At 37.7% G+C, this 25,547-nt stretch overlaps 1 protein-coding gene across 3 annotated transcripts in view; it reads right to left on the bottom strand.

Annotated features, from left to right (window-relative positions):
* Positions 1-25,547, bottom strand: part of ccser2a (coiled-coil serine-rich protein 2a) — a 59,615-nt gene that overhangs the window by 18,057 nt on the left and 16,011 nt on the right. For all 3 annotated transcript variants that reach the window (XM_059359304.1, XM_059359306.1, XM_059359305.1), the window contains 6 exons: positions 25,325-25,536; positions 10,511-10,604; positions 6,830-6,938; positions 6,508-6,688; positions 3,712-3,777; positions 3,281-3,400 (listed from right to left, as the gene is read on the bottom strand). In XM_059359304.1, coding sequence (XP_059215287.1) covers positions 3,281-3,400; positions 3,712-3,777; positions 6,508-6,688; positions 6,830-6,938; positions 10,511-10,604; positions 25,325-25,536 — 782 coding nt within the window. The remainder of the gene's footprint in view (positions 1-3,280; positions 3,401-3,711; positions 3,778-6,507; positions 6,689-6,829; positions 6,939-10,510; positions 10,605-25,324; positions 25,537-25,547) is intronic.

Genomic DNA, 25,547 nt, shown 5'->3' with positions numbered 1-25,547 from the left:
TAACACTTCGTCTCCCTCTATATATCTGACCCCTTACCAACTGTAATATCATCTCTTAACCAATTTCAAGGACAAACAGCAGGTCCAGACTTTCTCAGGGTGTTTTTGAAACCTATAGTTTGTTTGCTCTCGTCCGAAAGAGTTCATGAGTTTGATGAGTGTCAACCTCCAGGGCTTAAAGATGAAGACCTGAACGTGGAAGTGCCAAAGCTGCAGTTTCTTGAATGGCTACTTGAGGCTGGTTTGTGTGCTCTAACCCATTACAGAATGCAAGTACACCTGGCTAAAGAAGCCGAGGTTGGATAACATTCCCAACACAAAAAAAACCCACTCCAGGCTGAGACCACCGCCTCAAAGGGTCTTGGTGCAACTGTTTTGGTTCCCAACCGAGTGGGAATGCTGTGTTTACCCTACCCAAATGAACGGCACCTGGGGGGGAACAAACTAAAGTCTGATTTAATCGGACATAAATGCCCCTGTGTAAAAACACCCCGAGTTATCATGTGAACCAGATGTCTGGCAGTCTTCACAGGCTCTGACTTGTGTTGGTTCAATTGATGTTTTCTCACAACCCAAAAATTCAGGGTCTGTCAGCTCACTGAATTGATCCAAGACTGATGTGTTTGTTTTTCTGGCTTCATCATTGTTTAATCCTGTCCTGCAGGGACATCAGATGCCATGAGAACACAAACCAACTTCTTCATTCTTCTAACCTCACTTCAGGTGTCCACATAGTGCTTCCAAGACAGAGTCAACAGAGTAAATATCTCAGCTTCTCAGTCCCTCCTCTCTTCTTTCTACTCTCCCCCAACACATTCACTCTTTCAGCCTCTATACTCATTAATGTCAGGCAAAGATCTGAAAATAAGCCCCAGCTTTTTCTTATTCTCTTTGCTTGTTGCCGCTGAGGGTGCAACAATATTGTGCTCGACTAAGGAACCTGCTATGGGTGGGTGCTAATTCTAATTGGAGGGATAGTATATGGCAGGAAGGCAAGAGGACAGGCCCCACTTTGACATTTTGGTATTTCTAGATACGGCAGGGATTTGAATAATGTCAGCCAAGCATATGGTTGTTTGTCTAACAAGCGAGCTTGGTCAAGACACTAATGAATGTTAGAGTGGAGATGGAGTCAGCTAAAAGGGAACAGAACGGAGGTTATTGGTAACCATGAAGGTACACTGACAAGAGTGCACGTGGGAGTCCAGCAACATACTGAGTAGAAACTGAACTCCCACCTACAATGAAAGGTACTGCAGTAGGTCTTCACTGACCACCAGCTAAACGGTGGATATATGCACATGTATCATGTGCCTTCCACACTGTGTTTATCAATTCCTCTCTGTCTTCAACAAGCCATAAAGCACAGAGTGATTAATTTTATAAAAAAATATTTCTCCTGTCCTTGTTCACTCTGTTACTTTTTTTTTCCTTTCTCTGTCTTTCAAAAATCCAATAAATCCCTTATTAGTGTGAACAAAAGATAATTGAAGGCCATGCCCGGGCATTCTTAACCATCTCAGACCTGAATTGGTGTCATGAAGGTGAACTACTAGAAGAGAAGGTACATGTTTGCACATGAGAGCTACATAAAAGCAATCAGCAAACATGAGCACTGGAGCTATTACAGTCCTATCTGTACATGCTCAAGGAACACATGCCTCGCCCTGGTAATAACTATCTGAAAATGAACCTGTATTGATATTATACATGTAGCTCTGACCTTCACAGTGCATGAGCCTGGATCATTTTCTTGTCTGTGATGAGTGTCACCACAGTTGTCATTCGTAGATACCATTTTCCTTTCACTGGAGCTCATAAAAGCAAGTATAAGGCAACATGAGGTCAAACCCATTTGTGTCACTTTTCTAAGAATTCTAGCAATTCATTTATCCAATATTTTCATTCAGTTTCTCCTTATTGTTTTGCTTACCATGTATGTACAACACTAATTGCATGTCTGAAAGAGGGACCCCTCCTCTTCAATGCCTCCTGAGGGTTTTCCCTTTTGTTTTTGTTCCTTATCCAAGTCAAGAGTCTAACTATAGAGGGAGTCATCTTTTGCCTTTGAAGTAAATCTGTGATTTGCAAAAGCTGGCGGTCAATCATTTCAGCAATTATCTTGTCTGTGCCTAATCTCAGTAATAACTCACTATTAAGATACTACATTAAATATTAAAATACTATATTTAATTCCCTTTTTTCTCTGCTGGACTGATTATCATTTACCTTGCAATACTTGTTCATATATTTTTGTTGTATATCATACTTTGTCTTATGATACCACATTATATTTGATATTATTTGTTATATTGCTGTATAATACATCATGTTCTGTTACATTAAGTCATACTATATATCATGTTGCATGCACAATACTTATACCATATTCAGGGTGACGGTTGGCCTGCAGACCACTTTCTAATTCACAGTTACAATAAAGAGATTAACACAGTTTTTGTGTTAGTGCTTGAGTGTAAAAAAGGTACCAGAGTGCATAAAAACATTAAAATAGAGCAAACTTATCTTAAGTGCCATGGAAGACCCCCCGGACCCACTGAAATTGATCCAGGCTAATCCCCAAATGTCATAAAAACCCAAGACCTCTGACTGAAGAGCACCAAACTTAGTCAGAGGATTATCAAGGATAATTCTGATCCCACCACACTTGCTTTGCATTCTACTCCTATTTTAGTGTATGTGCCTGTTATTATTTTGTTATATTACTATAACGCATATCATATCTATATTAAATTATGTTGTTTCTGTTGTACTGCTAAAACAAGAACATTTCCCCACTGGGGATCAATAAAGGTGTATCTTATCTTAATACTTTTCAAATATCAAACAATAGACATCAACAGCATACGATACCTAAACTAAAAGATCAACTGTCTAGTGTAATTTCTGTCAGAGTATAAGTCAAACAAAAGATTTGCACAGTTTATTGATAGCTCCCAGCAAATTAAATTTAATAGAACATTGTTTCAATCCAACAGAAATCTATGTCAGGCATTGTCAAAGCTATTTGGTATTTGCTGGGAGCTACCAGTGCAGTGTGCAGATCTTTTGTCAGACTTTTGCCTTCATTTGTTTTCTGATTCAGTACCTGTACGAATTTTGTCAGATGCGTATGCTCTACACTCTTTTTAATGTTGAGTCCCAAACAGAAAGCAGGGGTACATTGTATTCCTGGAATTGAATGGTTACACTGAAACTATATTTCCCTTCCATCTTTTCAGACTTTTCACTTGTATCATTCCTGCTCACGCTAACTTACCATTTGTTCTCGCTGATGTTGTTGTAACTGTTGACACTGCAATGTGAGTTGAGCAATCGTCTTGTCTCGACTCCTCAACTCGTCTCTGAGCACCTGCACTTCCTTGATCAACTCTGCCAACTGAAAACACGCACACATACATATAACCGATTCTGTAACAGTAGTGAGCTACATATATATATATATATATATATATATATATACACACATATTTATATATACACATATACATATACATACATACATACATACATACATATATATATACATATATACATACTACATACATACATACATACATATATATATAAATATAAATATACATATATATATATATATATATATATATATACATATACATATACATATACATATACATATACATATGCGTGTATACAGCACAATCAATCATTGCTATGCAAGTTTCTTACCTGTGATGCAGTGGTATTGTCTTCAATCTCTTCAGGAACATCTGCTGGTGAGTCGGTATCCTCCAGCTGAAAACAAGCAACCACACACACATGCACAGCAGCAGGCGCACACACAGACACAAGAGTACACAGTGAGCTGGATCAATGACAATTGCCTTAGGCATGCCTCAAGAGCAATATTTCGCTACAGTGGAATAACTTTACTCTTTAGTATATACTCTGTGACCCTGAACTGTCTGCCTCCAATGTTACCTGAGGCAGAGCTGAGAGTGTTTTTGAACATTCAATACATTTATTTAATTGAGTGCAGAAAAATATCTATAGAGACTGCTTAAATAAGCGCAGCACTTTTGTATTTATTTTCAATGCACATCCAGAATTAATTTTGTATGAGCCGAATATTCAGCGCAACACTTCAATTACCTACGCCTGATTTTGATTAAACTTGGCGGATGGGTGTAGCATGGGCCAAGGAATTTAACATTTAATTTTGGAGCGGTTCTTAATTGCGGCACGGGGCAGATACACAAGTGTTTTCTCACTTTTGTGAACTTTGCGAGATAGGGCATGTGTGCTCAATTCATGTGTGGTTGGAACAATTGGGAAAAATAGTTCCCGACTTGGAAAGTTTTTGTTAACACCAATTGTCAAATTGTCAACATTTCGAGATAGGGCATGCCTTGGCAGAGTTCTGTGCACTCCGACTGCCCTTCTAGTTACATTTTTCCCCCTTAATGTTAAATGTTAATGTTTAAATTATATTTAATCTGGTTATAGTCAGTAAATTGTTGAAAAGATGTTTCACTAATTATAAAAGTAATCAAATAGTCCTTGTGGAAAGTTTTTAAATTGCTGTTAAAAAAAGATAAAGAAATATAAACGTCATTCCAACACTACATTCCACCTGCTCCTTATTCAGGTCAGGTAGATTAATTAAGTTAGAACCAGCATGTCTGGGTGTCTGATTGTTAGCACAATAAAACAAAGATCAATTAGGATTCAGCAAGTCTGGAGCCTCATTTTACAGTTGCTGCCTTGAGCGGAACATCGTATATTTAAAAAAAAAACACAATTAAGAACAGAGTTACTAATGGGCCGACAGAAATATTTTCCCTCTTGAGGCCATACAGCCAAAGCGTTTGACTAATTGCAATGAGCACAATGAACACATCTGAAGGAGACATTTGATTTAAATGCAAACGCAAATATCACTTTTAATGCTGCAGAGGGTAAATTGAGTTGAGGCATTCAAGATCATTTAATCTGTGTGAGATGTGAAGTGCCTGTGCCTCTGTGCATTTTGGCAATTTCCAAGATGGGTTGCCTGTTTTTGTAGGAATGTGGGTTTTGTGGGTTTATCTCAAATTCAAGAGCACAGATCTTTAGCTGACATCTTTTATTTCTGTCCTCTCCTCCCTTGTCATCCTCTCTTTTTTTTTTACCATTAAATGGATTTCACAGACTGACAAACTGAGAGAGAAAGATCTAGTAATCAATTTTACACAGGCGCAGATATGCAAACAGCAATCACAATTGTTCAACATAAATGGTATATTGCATATATAAACATCTAAACTTGAACATGCTGTGACACTACAGCGTATTAAAACCACTCGCACATCTTTCTTTATATACGGTATCTACAGTATGTGCAGGACAGTACTGTGTGATGATAGGATTCATTAAACTGATGTAATTAAACATTTAAAAACTTCTAAATACTTAAAGTGGAACCACATTAAAAATTAAAACTAGCTTAGTTCAGTTTTGTCAGAAAATACTTTTAATGTTGCACCTGAGGATAGTGATGAAGTGTACTCCTGGCAAACTTGAGAAGATTATTTAAACTAACCCTCTGGTAAACTAATAAAAACTGCATTAAATAGACATCAGCAGCTGAAAACAAAACCAAAATCCAGACAATGTTCAGTGGCACACTGCTTTATCCAGAATAAATGGTATGTAGAATGATGCACTTGATGTGGAACAAAATTTCACAACCTTTTAGCTGTACTGCTCGCAATATACGCTAGTTAGTTAGCACAACAAGCTGATTGGCATGCAAGTCAGTCACTATTGTGAGTGCAAATGGAACAGCTGAGCTGGTATACCGGTCTACAGGTTGCCAGTCAGCTACAACATTGAATTGTGTATAAGATGAGGGCAGTGATTTGCCACTGCTCACCGTTGTAGGTTACATGAATGGAAACACATCCAACCTGGTAATGTACATTTGTCAGCATCACCCAGGTATGCTAATCAACAGGGCGAGGAAAAAATGAGCTGAAGCCCAACTCCTTATCCTTGCTCCTTTCAAGCAGCTTTTAAAAATTATTAAAGCAACTCATATTCACTGGGATATAGCCAAGATGGAAGTAATTGTAACACTTGTTGTAATGCACACTTTTTCATTTTCAGTATTCTGCTTATTTTGTATTTTCAATTTCAATACATAATAGATGCTTTCCGTTTTATAGTGTTTGTGCAGGGTAATACAGAAGTGTTTGGAAATGTTTACCATATTTTTTATTGTTCTATTGAAAAATAATTCAAAAGAAATGTTTCCTTATACATCTTTTCTGCGTGACTAAACACACACACTGAACCTTGACTCCTTAATCATGGTATGAACCACACCACGTCTTCTGTGTACAGTTAAATAATGTATGTCTTTTTATGTGTAAATGTTGCCATCCTAAAGACCTGAATGCATGCATGCAATTGTGTCTGCAAGTTTTGTTACAGGCAAGCATACACATTTGTGTTCATTCATCTTTTTGCAAGTGCGTGTCGAACCTGTAGTAACGTTTTGAGCCTGAGAAGCTGGTTCTTGAGGGAGCCACAGTCCTGAGTCATGTGTTCGAGTGTGAGTTCATCCAGCATCGCCATGTAGCCATGCTGCCTGCCTTCAGAGGGGACGGGCCGTGAAGAGATCCTTGAAGCCTTGAGACCATCGTAGTGCTGGACGACGTGGGCCCTGAGAAAGAAACGAAAAGCCAGAGAGCGAACACGTCACAGACAGAAAACAAAATATTGTTGGCTTTGTGTTTTTACATTTTACATTTTCACTTTCTGCAGGTTTTTTTTTATTTTTTTTTATCTTTCATGCCAAAACAACCTGCTATCATTGTAGAAGTGATCAGGTCCACTCCAGCGATGATGTCTACGCCGCTGCCCCTGCCGACCAGCCCTCTCTGAGCGCTCAAAGTGGGACATCCTGTCAGCGTCTATATAGGAAGAATGTAGAGCACAGAGCCAGAGTTAAGAAACTTGTATAAAACCAAGTGGATGCAAGTGAGAAATTAGTGTTTGTGTTTGGGATATGCTGTAAATGCAGTATAGATGCAAAAAGTTTAAGAAAACCACTTGTTTTTCTGCTGTTATTTGTTGAAGTGAAAAGAGTCTACATTAGAGGCTGAACATGAGCAGTATTTCACAAAGCAAATAATTTGTTTTCTTTATCTTTCTCCATCATTTTCTGTCTTTTAGTACCGGTTCACATATACACAAACTCACACACAAATGCAAGAATAGGAGTACATTTTTCATATCTTGTGGTAATAAATACTGCTGTGTATATTTTCGATACTCTATTCAAGAATATCTGCATATAAATCATGATCTGATCCACCTCATTCTCTATTTCTATCAACTGTCTCCATCTGCAAATGCAAACACACATGCTCGCACACACACAAGGTGACAGGCCATTTCATTTTCAAGGAGGTAAAAGGACACAGTATTTGGCAGCACTCAATAGCATATAGCTGTGAAATGAACCATGACTGCAACAAAATTGACAACTAACAGAGCGTGACCCCCAGGAAATCAAAAGGACCCTTGACTTTCTATGTTCCAGATAGTCTTTAGACTGAGAAAAGGGAGAGAGAGAAATAAATTCTAACAGATTGAGAGACACAATCCAAGGAATGCAGCAGTGGTGGTTAAAATACTTTACCCCTGAGTGTCACCACATAGCACAGGAGCAGACAGTCTGTTTCATTCTGAACTGTTACAATCCAGGAAAACTTCTGCGCTCCCAATAACTCCTTTTCAGCTCAGAAAAAGTTATCTAAAAAGTAATATAACAAGAATATATTCCAACTTGGAAAAATAGTCCACAAAGAGGAGAGAAACTCAGACGGAGAGTGGGGAGAAGTGAGTCCTTGTCCCGTCAGCTGGTGAGCAGTTAAAGGGCCAGAGAGGGAAAGTGAACCCAGCTCCCACCCAGCCTGGTTCTGTCTTTGTTGACAGCCTTGTTTTTCTGGGAACTCCCTAGGAACTGGAGCTTGGGAGAAATGACTGTGGTGGTGGTGAGAGAGCAGCTGAGGTAGCTGGTTTGTGTCCAAGCTAGAAAGTCACCAGCTGAGGCAGGCAAGGGAGAAAGACTGGGGCCTCTCTCCTGTCACGGGACCTGACAACTGGATGAAAATATTATGTGAGGCCCCTTCTACCCTTTCCTTTTTTTAAAGTCCTCTTCTCCTCTTTCCCTCTTCCTGTTCTGTGGCAGCGTCAGGGTGTCTTTCATGGGGCGGAACACCCTTCCCTATCCTGTGTCTCAGGGCCTGCCCCGTGGGCTGGGTCTAACTGGACTCTTCAGCCTGTCTCACTTCACTCTGACTCACATGACACTAGCACTAGCCATGACATAGAGTGCTATAAATAAGGCCGCTTCCCAAAAAGGAGTAGGAAGGGACGACACTCTAATTTACATTCCTCTGGAGTGAACATTCCTCTTCCTCTCTCTCTCTCTGTCTCCATCTCTCAAAAACAAGAGATCACTGTTTACAGACTTAAGATTGATATCAGAGATGCGAAGCTGCCTCAGTAATGTATACGCAGTTGAAATTTTACAAGGCACACCTAGCCAAAATGAATGCAATCTAATACAACAAGCCTGCAATAAATCCTGGTTGTAATGTTCATTTTTTGTTGAAGATGTTATTCAAGGGGTGTTGATTCAACTTTATGGTAATTTTAGAGGCTTTATTTTATATCAATGACAGTATTCTAAATATTAGAAACACTTCTGAGTGGAACAGAATAAAATTCAACAGCGCAATAATCTACAGCCTCCAATATGACCATAAAGTTGAATCAACACCTCTCCAAAACACTTTCAATAAAATCTGAAAATTATGGCATTTATAAAGGTAGGATTTACTGGAGATCTGTTAGAGTGGACTGCATTGCAAAGTGTACTAATACATAAATAAGCAGCTGTGTATATGAGCATGCATGTGTGGATGGTAAGCACTTTTAACATTTAACCAGCAATCAGTAGTAACAATTACAGATAATATAATTTATATAATTGTAATAATTGCTTTTTGACTCACTTCTAGGCCAAAAATAATGGAATTTTGACTAGTAGAGAGTGTAGTTAAAGATATTTAATGTAGAATTTTGATATTAACAATTGCTTTCCTACCAGTGGAAATGTTTACTGTAGATGTCTAGAACTAAATCAAACCTAGTCAAATTAGACTATTGATTTCTATTCAACTGTTTATGGATCAGTCTTGACATGCTCTGGGTTAGGGTTAGTTCTAAGTCAACTATCCATTGAGTAGTTGCATTCAATTCTAACTACTAATATCGACAACTCACTTTTCACCCATCAAAATGTTAATAACTGAAATTAACAATTCAATTCCCACTAGTGGAAATGTCAAGTGACTAGGTTAATTTTTTTAAGCATTTTAAAATAGTTTGGCAGATATCACAGACAGCTACTATTCTGTCCATATACTTGTATGTGCACATGGACTATTGTAAGTTCCCTATTCATTATGTCAGTAATTCCACATTAAAACAAGTACATTAAACGCATTAGCCACAAATGGGACTTTTTATAGAGCTCGCTTCAGGACTGACAAGGGAAATCTCATTATGTTTCATGTCAGGGGAGGTCAATATTCATCAACCCTTCTGTCCCTCTCCCTTCCTCCTCTCATGTATGTGAAACACTAAACAATATCGGATTAGTCCATTATAACCTTGTCAATGCCTTTATTATGTGTTAATAATCTGCGACCTGTTTAACTTTCACACCTACAAAGAAGCTATTTTGCTCAATTCCAATGAGATTGGCAACTGATGACATTTACAAAGTGAAAATGAGTAAAAGAGATAACTACAAAGACTTCAGTAGATATGATCAAGATGGGAGCGGACGTTGTTATCTGGGATTGTAAGCTATTAAACTAATCATGCTAACACAACACTGCTGCTATCAAAGCAATCAAATGTAAACTCTGCTCTTGCTATACATGCACTGTGGATATGCTGGTACCATACGCCAGCGTTGGCCATCTGTTCATATAAACAGAGCCACACAGCTGGATGAATACTGCTCCAAGTTCGCTTCATACCTACCTGTCACTCAAGGTCAGTTGTGTGGCAGTGGTGGAGATGTAATTAAATAACTCTCAGCAACTAGATATTGAAGAGTAACAGCACATAATAGACAACAAGGTATCCATTAAAAGATTTTTAATGGATGTTGCAGAGGCAACTCTTCACCCAAGGCAAGGCAGGATTCAATTTATTCAAGCCATCATATGCCATAAAGGGATACTGCTGCAAATAGAATTCCCAGTCCTTGGTAATGCATTAATTTACACCTATGATCAGAACAGTTTTGCTGGAGGTATCCACTTATTTGAAAATAATGGAAAACGTGCAGCCAATGAAACTAAGGCATTTGTCTTGGCCAGAGAATAACCTCACAAATTTAAATCCTGTATAGGGTAACAGCAATTAGTATTTATGTGTGTCTGTGGGTGTGTGTGCTGACCATGCAAGCCATCCTCTGGGAGGTCCACATCCAGCATGAGGTCATCATCATCCAACTCTCCTGTTCCCAGTGGCTCCAGGTTGTTCAGGATATCCTGAAAATCACAGGTAACCATCACTTGTTAGGCATTAGATAACATCACAGGTAAATTATAGGCACATTGTGAGTGCATTAGAGTCATTATATCATTTTGCCTCTGGGCAAAAGTGTTTTTGTTCAGTACGACCAACTGCTGGGAGAAAAATATCTCGACACCAAGGGCCAGATACATGCAACTCAGAAGCGAAACAGAAAAACACATATAGAACACATAAAGGCACACATATAAAGATGCAGTCTTTGGCTGATATTAATAAAGCCTTGTAATTTAAATTGTGTGTATGCAAATAAAGCAATTCCCAATTTTCCAATTAGCCAGAAATGGATGTTCAGAAAAATCATGTTTTCATATAAATCATGATATTTTCGTCCTTGGTCTGGCATTAGTAATGCCTTCCAACAGCACCTAAGCAGCTTTTTGTTGCTACAAACCCATATCACTTTATTACAAGAGTGCTCAAAGGTTTGATTGTTGCTGTGATACAAAGCATTGCTATTCATTTTTTACTGTGAAATTAAGGTGGTTATCTAAATGATAAGGAAGTGGACACAAGAGCAGGAACACCTTTACAATGCACTGCTCTTGCAGTTATTATGCATCACTGTTTTTAATTGCATTATTTTGCATTACATTTTTATATTAATTTGCTTGATGTTATCTTTTTATTAATATTTATTTTCATTCCCTGTAATTGAATAATTTGTCATTAACAATAACTATTTATGAAGCGCTGTCAATTACTTTTTTATTTGATACTGTTTCACATCATTCTCTCACTCCAACAGCTCAGATTATTCCATACACCAACAGATAACAGACACAGATGACAAAACAGCCTTCTGGAAAAATATCACTCAATTATGAATGATAATATAGAACACTTTGAAAAGAAAAACACTTCTCATTACAGCCTCAGAATATGCAGTTAGTCTAACTGCTGCGCTGCTGTCTACCGAATAATTCAAAGCATACCCAAAAGCAAAGGACTGAATCAATAGTTCAAAGCTTTATTTTTCAAGGCAATTTTGTGCTTCATGAAACTAAATTGACAGGGCTTTGACTAAAAGACACAAGCATAAAATTACTCATTATAAGAAATCTCATGTGTTCCACAATAACTGGCTGGTTAGTGTTATTGTTTCAGACTTAATGAAGAAGGAAAATGAAGGAAATAGAATAAACAACGAATAATTCTGCAGTCCTCCAAATACTGTCAACCAAGATGTGGGTGGAATATTTGTTGTTTGAAGAGTATATGTACAAATCAACCCGTCACATCTGTTTTATTCAATCTCACTTCCAGTGTCCTCAGATTTTTTGTCTCTTTTCTCCTCCCCCCTGTTGCTCTCTTCTCTGGACCTTGTAACTCCCACCTACTAAATATAAAGAAGTTAGACAAATACTTGATAAAGCAATTCTTTGAGATTAAAAAAACCCAAAATGATTTAACCAGGGTAGTTTTACTGGTAGGGATTCAGAAACAGCTGACTGGTAAAATGTTAGTGATATACTGACAACAGATCATGCAATACAGTACTGAGGTAAAGCATATTCTACTGCGGCGCCAGACATTTTACCTCTGGATCTTTTCAGCTGTCTTACAGTTCACCTGTATGTGTTAAAAAGCCTTCACCCTCCATACGGTACACCAGCTACACAACAAAAGCAGCAAAACAGCAGCAGCTGCAGAGTCCTCCATCAGTGTCTACACTGTATTTTTTTTCAGCCAGAGTACCGAGGCGCACTGTGAGGTGTTTGACACAACTCAGTTCAGTACAAAATTATACACTAAGGTGTGCAAGTGGAAAAACACTCCAACAGACTCAGAAAGTATCTGTGGGCTGGTGTAGTTAAAATGAAATCCTATCGGTTTCGTCAGAAGGATGACACCGGGACACATCCAGTGTAGACAGCGTCAGTCTCAAGTATATTATTACACAAAATTTCATCACTCTTGCCTAAAATCATGCAAAAGTTGAAACAAAGGCTGTAGATAAATGATGTGTGGTGAACCACTGTTTTTTTTTTCATGTTAAGGGGTCTCTTTCTTTTCAGTTGGTTAAAGATGTATCACAAATGAGACATACTGCCAAAATCAACTTTATCGTGACACCACCATTATCGTGGGAAATAAATTGTAAGCGGGTTAAATTTAAGATTTCATTCCTATGTTTTGTCTTACATTCTTACCTACTGCACACACTGCAGGAGTGAATTGTGGTTTAATAACTTATTGTAAGTCGCTTTGGACAAAAGCGTCAGCTAAATGACATGTAATGTAATGTAATGTAATAACTTGTTCGAGGAGCCAACCCACTGCACTACCTGAACTCCAGCCACCCTGTATCCTTGCAGTAATGTATAAACCTAAAGTGTATTAATTATAAAAAAAATTGTCAAGAAAACACTCAATAGTATATTTTTTTTTCATTCCAGCAACGTTAACAACACTCTCCGTGTCTGCCTTTCATTGACTATTTTTGTTGTCATTGACTGGAGTGTGCGTCTGGAGGAAATTCAATTTCAAACAGTCCAAAGAAGTCAATTCAGCTCAATAATTTAATAGGCTTTATTGGCATGGCATTTGAGATGTTCTGCCAAAGCAAAATTCTGACTATGAAAGACAATAAATTAAATTGAGTGGTTAGCATTGTTGCCTCACAGCAAGAGGGTCGCAAGTTCGAATCCAGCCTGGGGCCCTTCTGTGTGGAGTTTGCATGTTCTAGTCCAGGTCGGCGTGGGTTCTCCAACAATCCAAAGACATGTAGTCCAGAGTTGTCTGTCCCTATGAGTCTGCCCTGTGACAGTCTGGTGACCAATGAGTTTGGATAACCAGTTAAGGGTAATGAATGAATGAAATAAGTAAATATTTATTTTATAAATATATTTATTTATTTTTTGTAGCAGGAAGTGCCATATTTAAATGCCAACACTGTGTTTTCTTTCTTTTTCCCCAGTGAGGAGGAATTCCCTTTCTGTCAAGAATTTCACGAGAATATTTTGGTAGGTAGGTAGGACAGTAGGATATGGGCTTAGGTTAATTACTGAAATTGCATAACAACAAATGTTCAACAGTAACATTCAGCCTGTCCTGCACATCAATGTTATATTTTTCTCTGCTGATGAGTTACTCACGACTGCACTCTGACCTCTTCCATGGAGCCTGAGAAGAAAATCAATTCTACCAGACAAAGAGCATTGTATCATATTGTTATGGAGTATGAGAGTTACTGAAAAATCTTCCTACTACAAAGAGTGTAAAAACTATGGGGAAAAAACTACTGCACAGCTCTGCGGCTGCTAAACCTGCAGTAAATTAACAATAAAAAACCTGTGTAACTCTAAAAAGCACCCACAGTGGATGAAATGCACCTCTAACTGTGCTGCACAGCATATTGAGTCTTGGTAATCCTGTGCTATTTGCAGAAATTTAAATGAGGTAATATGCATACATTTGCTGCAAATTTGGCCCCTTTCTGTGCAAATGAGCCTATTGCAAAAAACAGCCCAATTTTCAAAGGTCAGTGCCATTAGCCACATGCATTTACAGTGAAATTATTAGCATCTTTAGAAACCAGATGGCAACTGAGTGAATTTATAAGAAAAGTCCTCTCAAACTCATTAATTTTAAGAAGTGTCATGAGAAATAAAGGCTTCAAGCTTCCCTACATCATTTTTAAAATATGTGAGAAAAAAAACAAGTTAAAAATAACATTCACATAAACAAATAAACAAATAATTTGTACTAATTTGTAGAAATAAATCGTCCTTCCCTTCTTAAATCCTGCTTGCACTTTCTCTTTCCTCTTTCTTCAGAAGGATTTAATGGAAGTGGCATTATGACTCAGGGTGACTCTTGGGGTATCTGATGTTATCCCTGCACATCTGCTTGGAAGTATATTCACTGCTTAACCCCTCACAAATGGTGCATTGGCCTCAATCACATTGTAATCAGATGCAAAAAATGACAAGAGCTTCAGCTGCAAAACTTTGTGGGCGTGTGTGCACTGTTATCATTATAGCAATATCTTTTGTGAATTAGACCTTGAGACAGGGGCAGAAAGCGGTTGCAAGTAATTCACAATTCATGCTCTCTTTGTGAGACCATTAATTGTGAATTTACCCTTATGTTATTTAATAATGAATCCCAATAAATGCATGAGTTGTAGACCATCAGATTCTGCATAGTCAATATGTGTTATGAACTGGTATTAAAATGCATCTGAACCGCAGCTTTGAGCCAATTAAATTGTAGCGGTTGTGCTTGCTCTCGCTAACGGAATAATGATTTGACTTATTGGAGTATCTAAATTTGACACATGACATGCACATTTTCGATCCATCTTAAGACACCCCGAGATGCTACATCAATCCAACCCCTGCAGCATGCATTCAGAATTGTAACAGCCAAGGGAAGTTCTTCCAACATACTCAGTTTCATGGCATACTCTCTGCTCCCCCTGAAACATCTGATGAATCTTCCAACAAACAGGGACGGATCAAACACTGATTAAAACATTCAAAATCACTGGGAAAGTTTGGAGGCTAAACTTTTCTCTCTTTGACAGTTTGCCCTCAAATAACCCAGGTGTCTGCACAACAGACTTGCAGAGCGATGTTAAACCTCATTACTGGAACCTTAATTCTACTCATTGCTTTCTTGGAGAGTATCTTTTTGGGATCTCTGGTAGACATTTGGTTCTCGTGAGCTGCATGCAAATTTACATCATGGCACACAATCAGCCAAAAAGGCAGTAGGCAGTAGTAGTAGGCAGTTCATTTCTGGTTCAAACAACTTAAGAAAAACACAAACTTCAGCATTAGGTAAATGTCAAATTAATATGCCAGGGAGAAGTCTGTTGACTGACTGCATTTGTTCTTTTCAGTCTTTCTCTTCTCTTTTGTCTCACAAGAAGTATCCACTCTTTTCAAACCAGCACCTTTCTATTTCATTAAACCTTAGCTGAGTTACTCTATCAAAGGGGAGGGCTAGAAATCAACATAAAACATATTTTTCCAGGATCATTAATTTTCTGAAGGTCAAATACTCAAAATAATGTCCTAAGAAACACTGAAATACTACATGATAGCTTGACTGGATTTGGGAGTGATGTGCTCAGCTGCTGTTGCTGTGCATGTGTCTCTTGTGTGACATTAGCACCCCTACTTAAGAGTATAATTTTTTATACTCCATATCTTGGGACTCGCTGGTGGTTTTGATGGAGGATATGTCCTCTACCCCAATCATTTCCAGATGTCATTGTAATCCATTTACTCGACTCATTTGCAGCTCTTGAACTAAGACAGTTTTTCAACAGAAAGTCAATTTTCATTGTCTGTCTTACTGAATATTATATAACCACTGTGTGAAATGTAATGTAATCTAGTACACCCACTGTCAAAGCCATATTGGTGCTATTGGTTATACAGGGGTAATTAGGTGTCTGCTGTGAGCTCTAAGTGTTTGAGAAATGAATGAACGGAAGGAATCTGAACATCCAAAGAATGACACCCAAGTATGGGTTTATGAAGAAAAATACAGAATACCAGAAAATCTTAATTAAAAACTGAATGTATTGATTCTACTTTAATTGTCTTGCCTTTCAACTGTGGCTATAATAATAGGCACCCAGTCAGTGTACATTTTACAGAGGGAAGGTTTAAGGGAAGGAAACAGTACAAGCTGTCATCAGAGAGTGGTCTTGGTAAAGGCTCAAATACTGAATTAAACCAGTTCCAAATAAAAGCTGGAGAAAAAAATGAGGGAAATAAACACAACATTACAACAGCAACACATTATGACTTACATGCGTTACAAGTTTTCATTAGACAAAATGCCGCCTCATTGCCCAGCAAGAGAATGTTGTCTATCTTTGACACTTGCTCAGCTGTCTGTTTAAAATCTGGTCAAGTTTTTTCTGCCCCAATCCAAACCATAATTTAATATTAGTCCTGATCACATACTTCTACTTTCTGAGATAATACAGCTGCACAGTGCACACTTCAATTAAATTAAAGTTATTCAAATCAATCCACTGTATGTGCTTGACAACTGAAAAGCTCTGCTTTGCGTTAAGAGATCTGCCTGTGTCCAAGTAGTTCCTTTAAGTTTTCGATCTCTTTCTTTCTTTTCTACAAAATATATGATGGCACAAGCCCTCTCTTTTTCCTTGTTGAGGATGGGAGGACACAGACAGCAGAGGAGAGTTGAGAGATTGTGGCAGCACTTGTTGCATGTGCATTAAAGCTTTGCAGGTAAAATCCTCTTTGTGACAGTTAACAAAGGTTTGGATGGGCTTAACATGGTTCAACATGTTGTGATGGACCCAGATACCGAGTCTTTTAGATTGGATTGCAACATATCCATTTAAAAATGAATGGAAAGTTATATATACTTATACCAAACTGTGACTCCTAAACCATGGCAGAAACGGCCCATGACACCTGTGCACTGTTATGCCTCTACTAGTAAAATCTTGCTACAAATGGCAATATCATTTCAAATAACAGTTTCTTTCTGTTGTGTCATGCTTTGCAAAGGCAGAGACAATGAAACAAAGGCAGTGCGCAGGAGGCAAGCTGAGTAAAATTGTTTAATGAGCGACGGCTGCTGCAGAGCAGAGCAAAATAGAGTTAGGTAACCCTCAAATCAACAGTATGCTTTTTCAGTGTCTCTTTTCCCCCATTTCATTCTGTCCTTGTATATTGTTGACAAGATGACAACAATATGCTTCCTGTGTTAGAGTGTATAAACCTTAGACATAAAACAGACTGTCTCAGGAGTCCTGCTTCACCCAATGCCAAACAAGCACACATCAGCTTTCTCTGCTCTCCAAACAACATGTTTTATAAGATGATCACAGTTTGAAATGGTCAGATCCATTTTGTTGCCTCTATATGGTGTACAACTACTGCTCTGCTTGATTTGAATATATATAATGATGACTGTATTTTAAGAGAGTGAGGTAATGGGATGCTGCCAATTATCTAAACCCTGCAGTTGCAAATAAAGCCATGAGAAAATCAAAGCTTTTTAGCAAATTCAAATTCTGAACGAAAACAGATAGATCTCCCTCTCTCCAGTCCACCTTTTTTTTTTCATTCCATCTGTATATATTTGGCTGTATATTGAACCAAACACTCGCTCTAGAAATGTAAATTATAGTCCCTTTCCTTTCACAGAAGCCTTAACAAAAGTGGACAGAGCTGGTACCACTATCAGGAAGAACAGAGGCACTATCCATGGAAGACTACATACTGAAATACATCAGCATAATTTAAAATAACATAAAGAGTGTGGAATGTAAATTAGAATACTGCAAGATGAATTGGACATAAAAGGGAGAGAAATTCAACTAATGAAGTGTTTTATATGTCAGTACTGGCACTGAGGAATACATCAATCAAACAGTGTCTTCTGAAAACGCAGTTTCTGTGACATTAAAATTTAATAAAATGGCATACCATCTTTTTCTACAAAATTAAATTAACACTGTAGTCCATAATAATTTGGACAATGACAAATTGTCTATTATGTTGGCTCTGTATTGCAGCACATTTAAACTGAGATTTAAAAAAAAACAGCTCTTGGCCAAGCTGACTCATAGATAGGTGCATAAAGTCTATATACTGTATACTATATATAAAATGGCACATGTATTATGCATTAGAAGCCTGATGTAAAAACTAAAGCAATCATTCTATATATCACTTCTCCCTGCGGTAATTGTCTGTTGGTGGTGATGCTTTAAGTCTTTTTTTGACACTCATAAACTTTTGTGTATGAGTGTTTCCTGTTAATGAGATTCCACAACTTTATTCCACAACTGAGAATTTTTGTGAAAAATGAAAATTAAGTCTTATTATGAGATTACACTAACAAATGTATGATGTCAACATTTTCTCAGCTGTGGTTTCTATCAGAGGTTTATAATGTAATGCATTGAAAGTATAACAAGTTATTTGTTTAAGAAAACAGGCTTCTGAATACCTTTGTATTGTCATTGGTGCAAAATCGACATAGAAAAGGTCCATTTTCATTCTTGCTGAAAACTTCACTATATCAGCCACCATGGCGATATATGGATTCTTCCCCTCTAAAATCAGTATCAGTCTCAAAAATCCTGGATCATTGTGTGGATGGTATCATTGTCAATCATGTAACTGCAGGTAAAGTATCGTGAATAAGCCAATTATACTCAATAAACCAAATTTGTCAGTGAAAATGGTTCTCCTTTTCTGTTGGTGATCAGGTAATATATTATTGTCCTTATATCTCACATGGGCCCAATAAGCAGCCAATTTAAGATTAACAATATGTGAGGGCCAGTTCAAAGACAGAGTGGTTATAAAATGCAGCATGGTAATGATCTGTAGTAAAATAATAGTCACGACTGTGGTTGGAAACTAAAGGAGTCATGATGGGTAATGATGGAAGTCTAGGCTGTAATTTTGGGAATGAGTCAGAGCGCAGCTGTCACAAGTTGTGCATGATGTTCTCCATTGAAAGCGCTGAATACACAAAAAGAGGTCCACAAAAAACACTGTTTACCTTAAAGGGCTGCTGCTGTCAATTTAAAATCAAGACAAACAAAAGCAGGTGAACTATAAGCCTCATTAATGCAACAGCAGCATGTTTCATAAATGGCTAAGCACTCTGCAGACAAAAGGCTTAAGCACCTCACTCATTTAAACACTAATGAATTGCCCTGTCTCAACCTGGCTCCACAAAAGCCTAAAATTAGAGAGGAAAAAATAAATAAATCAAGTATAAGAGACAGCGGTACTGCAGCTTTCAGGAAGCAAAGGGAAAAACTAAAGGATTACAGAAACACCATGAGTTTGGTTGGAAAAAATAAACGGGGGGGAGAGGGAGGGAGAAGGTCGAATGGATAAAACAACTGCAAGAGAAACCAAAAATCTGCTAGCATAAAGAAAACAGGAAAAAAAGGAAAAAAAGGAAAAACTATCCAAAACGAGAAGGGATCAGGACTAACAGAATTGAAAGAGGCAAAAGGGAAACACTCGGGCGTTTTTCATTCAAGGTTTCATGCTGCGAGGAGGGACACTGGGCTGTAATTTAAAAGGAAATGTATTTCTTCTAATGAGACCCACTCCCAGACACATAAATAATGAAATCAACAGAACAGTTCTTAAGAAAACAGGTCCAACCCAACACTTACTGGAACAGTCTGACTAATTCTGTAAGTTACTTATCCATTTAAATGGTTGAGTTCACATTAAGATGAAACCTCGCACTTGAAGATACATTGTTATTATAATGTAATGCAATACAATATAATATAATATAATAACCCAGCAATGCCTACTACATTTGAGACTGTTAATGTGTGTGGATGAGAATCAATAAGTGCTCAACAATAAAGATTGTCTGATTGCCCACAAAAGTAAAAGTTTATAGCCTGTTAGTGAATCTAACAACTTACCTGGTGGTAAAGAAGAATAAAACATATTGTTCTTTCCTGAGCTGATGATGGATGTACCTCATGAATGAGTCATCTATCTTGCTTTCATCTCTGTTGAGTACTGCACATACGCAGTGCAGATCAGGCAATTGCAAGAAATGGAAACTGCACACATGACAATTAACTTAAGTCTTGTTGTTGTCATTTGATAACAAATTGTTATTCAACATTTAAACAATTGTATAGCGTCAAGACAGTAAAAACTGACCTTGGCAAGGCGATTTCTGACCCACTCAACCATGTCTAATGTTGTATTCAACGTTATTATATCAAAGGTGGACCTAATATTTGGTATTTCATTGTATTGGGAGTATATTGTGAGTGAATTGAATCCAATAGCCCAACAAAAACCAAATATCTACAGCCAAACTCATTATTCCATCCCTCGTATTGTGGGGTTTAGTCCACTGCACAGGTGTTGCTATTTTTGTGTCCATCTTGATGTAAATAGCAGAAAGCATCTAAACTACTATTTCAGCCTCAGCTTTTCTCTGTGTCCCATGCATTTATGAGTGCTTGTGAGTTGCCTGACAAAATAAAATAAGTAATCTCCAATATTTCAAAAAATACTTCAACCATTTAAATATAAATCATGCCCAGGTCTACTGATGCTGCACTGCATGCATGATAAATTGTACTGAGGCCCGGGATACATTAGCAGTCACTGTGAGAAGTGTCCCTCCATTTCACAATGCCAAATTTGTAAAGCTGGTACTGTACCCGAGCTGCATGGTGCATCATGGGAATGTTATTAACAGCTCAGGTAGCCCACTCCTTGATTTTGCACAGAGGCATAAGAATGCAGATAGAGCCATATATAGCCAGAAATATACTGGGACACACAAACCAGGAATACTTACACGCACACAGTGTTGTCTTAAGGATGCACAGTGCCTCCAAGTGGACTGAGCACACCACTGCAGTATAGTAAACTAGACCTGTTAAGAGCTGAATATCTCATCCATTCTCTCATACCAACAAGAAATGAACAAAAGGAGAGTTTTGTTTATATAAATGCTAAACACACGAGTTGCATCCTCTCTAAAGAAGGAGTTTATTGTTCTTTTTCCTTACAGCCATGATTGCATGCCTTGTCTTTTTACAAGTCATTAAAACTGCATCTAGTTACCCTGTATTTCTTTTTCTCCAGCATTTAAGTCAAAGCAGGAGGCCTTTCACATGCACAAGACCAAAAAAGAAGCTTTACTAGCAAATCCCTGACATTTAATTAAACTACTAAAAAAACTGTATTAAATATTGTTTTAATGCCTTGCCTTACCTACCACATATATCATGTAGGATATTTCTGAATTAATTACAAACCTTTTTGGACACAGACACTGCCATGTGAAAGGATTATATTTGTGGCTTTTGTTCTTCTCATTTCAAGGAACTATTTACTCATTGAACAAAGGAAGAATTAGTGTGAGAGAGAGAGAGACAACCAGATGGAAGGAAAATAGGAGAAAAAGGGTGGAATAGTGGGAGCTCAGTGCATCCAATTACAGTAAGTGGGCTCATTTCCTCTAATCAAATAGCTCAGTTAAATATCTCAAAGGCAGATTTCCCCATAGAGCTGATCTTCACACATCAGCAATCCATCCAAGTCTCGCCCTTTCTCTTTCCGGTTCTACCCTTTCACTCCTTTTTTTCTCTCTTGCTCCCACTCACTCATCAGATCTTTCCCTCTCTTACAACAAGGACTATCTCTATTCCCTTCTTCTCTGACCATCTTCTGTGAAAGATGTTACTGCCTATACTGCATATGTTCAGTAAGAGAAGAGCTATGAGAAGAGATAGCTTTGGGAGCGATACAACATAAGATAATGGCATTTTCATATTTTTCAAAGAAGGTTTACACACAAGATGGCTGCTTCTGATGCAATCACAGCCTCCAGCTTCACTCACAGGGGACTTACATCCTTTACGTAAACACAAACTAGCAGCCCTGTGGAGCTTTTATACTGGTAGAATAGAACATCATTGCATTTTGTCTGAACATCTTTCCAATCACTCACTTTTTGCACAAATATTTCAATTACAAAATGATGTGATATTATCAAGCGCAATAATAATAGCTTAATCAAGTCATGTGAAATGCATCTTCACATCTGTACTTCTGAACTGTTTGTGGCACATTCAGTTGAAGATTTTCTAATCTGTTTATGATTATTCTCCAATTATGTAATTCTATAAAGATTCAGCAGTACTACTGAGAATATCATGTGCATATTAGGGGTGTAATCAGCAGTTTCATCAATGATATGTCAATTGCTGATATCACAAAGTCTGCCACGACACAATTTCTATTTGATTCAATTCTGGGGGCTGCAATCAATATGAAACAATATTATGTGCCCCTTTAACAGAGTCTTTTACATCAATATCAAGTCACAAAATCAACTTAAGTGTGATTTGACAATTTTATTGCTGAGCTTTTACATAAATTTAAAAGAAAAACAATCTATTATTTTTAAGAGAGGGGAAAAAGCTCCCTTATTGTCTTCTTCTTGGCTGCTTTCCATTATCTCCCCTGCACAAGCAATGTTTGAATGTTTAAAGAGGAGGTGCACTTGGACGGAAATGTTGACACAGACATACCATGGGAATTTCAAAATAAAGGTGTACCACAAAGATAATGTTACACATTGAAGTTTTCACCCTGTATCGTTGTTTTTAGGTAATTGATAACTGAATCAATGCAATGAGTCTGATTAATGGATATTTACAGTCCTAGTACATATACACTAAGGACATAGGTTAAAGTTGACCATGTTATGGTTAAATACACAAGCTGAGATATTGTCCATCAAACAAGTTAACCACATGATGATAGTTTGACCAATCTTTAGAGGTGGAGAAAAAAATCAATACAGCATAGTATCGCGATATTTTGCATGGCAATATTATATCGATTCATGGCCGCCAAATAACGATATTTAGTGTTCCGGCGGCCAGTATTTTCGCCATTTTTGTTTTTTTATCTTGAGGCCGTAGCAGGCTCAATTTATGGATAATGGTACCATATGAAACTAGAAGATCTAAGGATGCGTCAGGATATTGTGTCGGAAACTTTTTCAAAATAACGCTGCAAAGTTAGGCTTTTTTTATGTTTTATTGAAAAAATTCTGAGCAGTGAAGCTTGAAGTTGATTGAGGTTTAAGAAAATGCTGCAATTGTTGTCGTCCATACATGTTTGATATTAGTTAAGTTCAATTTGACTGAATACTTTGATGATCAGTCTGCAGGTTTGATTCTCATTATGGAGAAACAGGACTGAAGTGAGATGAATAGACTGAGAACTTTCTCTCATTTGACAAAACTATTCTGGATTTAATTTAATTTTGTGGACACAAACTGCAGTTAAACAGATAAATCACAATATATTGTATCGCAGTACTCACCATACCACAAAAATGCTAAAAATTCCAATAATATCGTATCGTGACTCAAGTATTGGGATAAAAAAATCGTATCACGGGGCCTCTGGTGATTCCCACCTCTACTAATCTGCTACATGATCATGGCTACACACACACAAACATTAAGACATGCCGAATGGCTCTTAATCAGATACACATGACTAAAGCATGTGTGCTTGTACTGACAGCAGCAATGAAAATACAGACAGAGCATGCAATCCGCACACACACACACACACACAGACACACTAATATAAGGATTTATCCACGTTTTCTTATTGCTAGTTGCTACAAATCCATTATTGTGAGATAAACATGTTACATTTTTAGTGACTTGAAACTTGTGTCAACATCACATGGTAAAAGTAGTAAACACATAAAGCTTATTATATCATTTCTAATCCAGCTCATTTTAAGCTCTTTACACATTCCTGAGATCAGGTGCTGTGGTGCAGAAGTACAGAGAAGCAAAGTGAAGGCCAGCGATGCTATTAGCACACAGTTTGTGGCCAGGTCAGCATTCCTCTCAGGGAGAGAGAAGCCTTGGCATGAAAGCAGCAGAAAGAGCTGGCAGAAACCTCCAGACAGTTTTGCTTTCCTTTTCAACCTTTGTTCTGCTCGTTTAATCCCTGATTAGAAAAGGAAATTATTCAAAAGTGGAACTGATTAATGGACTAAACCACATACAGTGTGCGTCATACTAAAAAGGCCTGAAATTGTAACCAGGTCTACAAGTGCAATGCTTGATAATGGCCTCGAAGTATATTAACACACAAAGTCAACCCTCTATTAAGGGAAATTTAACTTAATAGCATAACAAATATTAATATTTTACTATACGCGGCATGTCAAACACTTTGAAGGATCAACTATAAAAAAAGTTTTCAAATCAAAGACCAAGGATTAAAGGGGACCTATTATGCTTTTCCTTATTTTCTTTCATATACGTATATAAACATACGTTTTATCTCACCACTTACTTATATACAGTACATATATATTCAGTCAGTGTGATTATGTGTTAATCTACTATCAGTTTAGCTCCATGAACATTATCTGCATTATGCTTTAGAAATGTGTATTCTACATTTTGAGACTTTTGAACTGTTGTCTGTTGTGTCCATCTATATAATGTACATCTCTTCTCTCAAGGTGTCAATCCTTTTACATTTCTTTCAACCCTCTCCCTTTTCAATACTACTGTACTTGGAAGTTATCCCACTTCTCAGTCACACAAGCCCATTCTTTGCCAACAAGCAATCAGTTAAAGCTGCAACAGCTTTAAGTGTTCTCTGAAGTTTTTAGCCTTAGTAACCGTATCACTGCTGAAGGGTTTTGGCTGCTCTCCACTCCTTTCCCAATCTGAGATACGCTACAGAGCAATCTGCCAGTTGACATTAGATGGGAAGGAGTTGAGAGCATGATGAGCTTGTTGGCAGACGCTACAACAAGTGTGCTTACTTCCTAATCAGCTTTATATAAACAATTTAGATATTCTACTTCAAAACATATCAGAGCAGAAACTAGTAGTTGATTTACTTTTAAGCAATCTTGAATTAGTTATCAACAGAATATATGATATTAGTCTGACAGTATCCACATTGAGGGAGCTAGTAACTATTTAGATCATCAGTGTTTTTGACTTGATTTTTTTTTTCTTTTTCATTCTCACAGCAGTGGGAAGTCATGAAAACAGGGACAAATAGTTTAAAGAAAGACCAGATTTAGTACTGACAAATCATCAAAGGTTTTCCTGCATTGCACATATTTATGTCAAAATTCATCAAAGATAGAAACTGGGACTCACCACGCTGTTGAGTTCTGAATCATCATAGCTGTCACATGGATGTGTCCCAGGCACCCCAAGGGGCTCAAGACCCTCCTCATCCCACATGTAGGTTCCACCAGAGCTGTTCGAAGGTGACATCTCTACAGACGAACCCTGAAGAACATCACCATGGTCTGGAGACAACACCAGTGCTCCCTGGGAGTCCTGCATAGGGCTTTCTTCTTTATGCCCTGTAGAAGTT

The sequence above is a fragment of the Centropristis striata genome, chromosome 20 (genome assembly GCF_030273125.1).
Source record: "Centropristis striata isolate RG_2023a ecotype Rhode Island chromosome 20, C.striata_1.0, whole genome shotgun sequence".
NCBI lineage: Eukaryota > Metazoa > Chordata > Actinopteri > Perciformes > Serranidae > Centropristis > Centropristis striata.
Note: the sequence above shows the minus strand (reverse complement) of the source record. Positions and strands in the feature narration are given on the sequence as shown.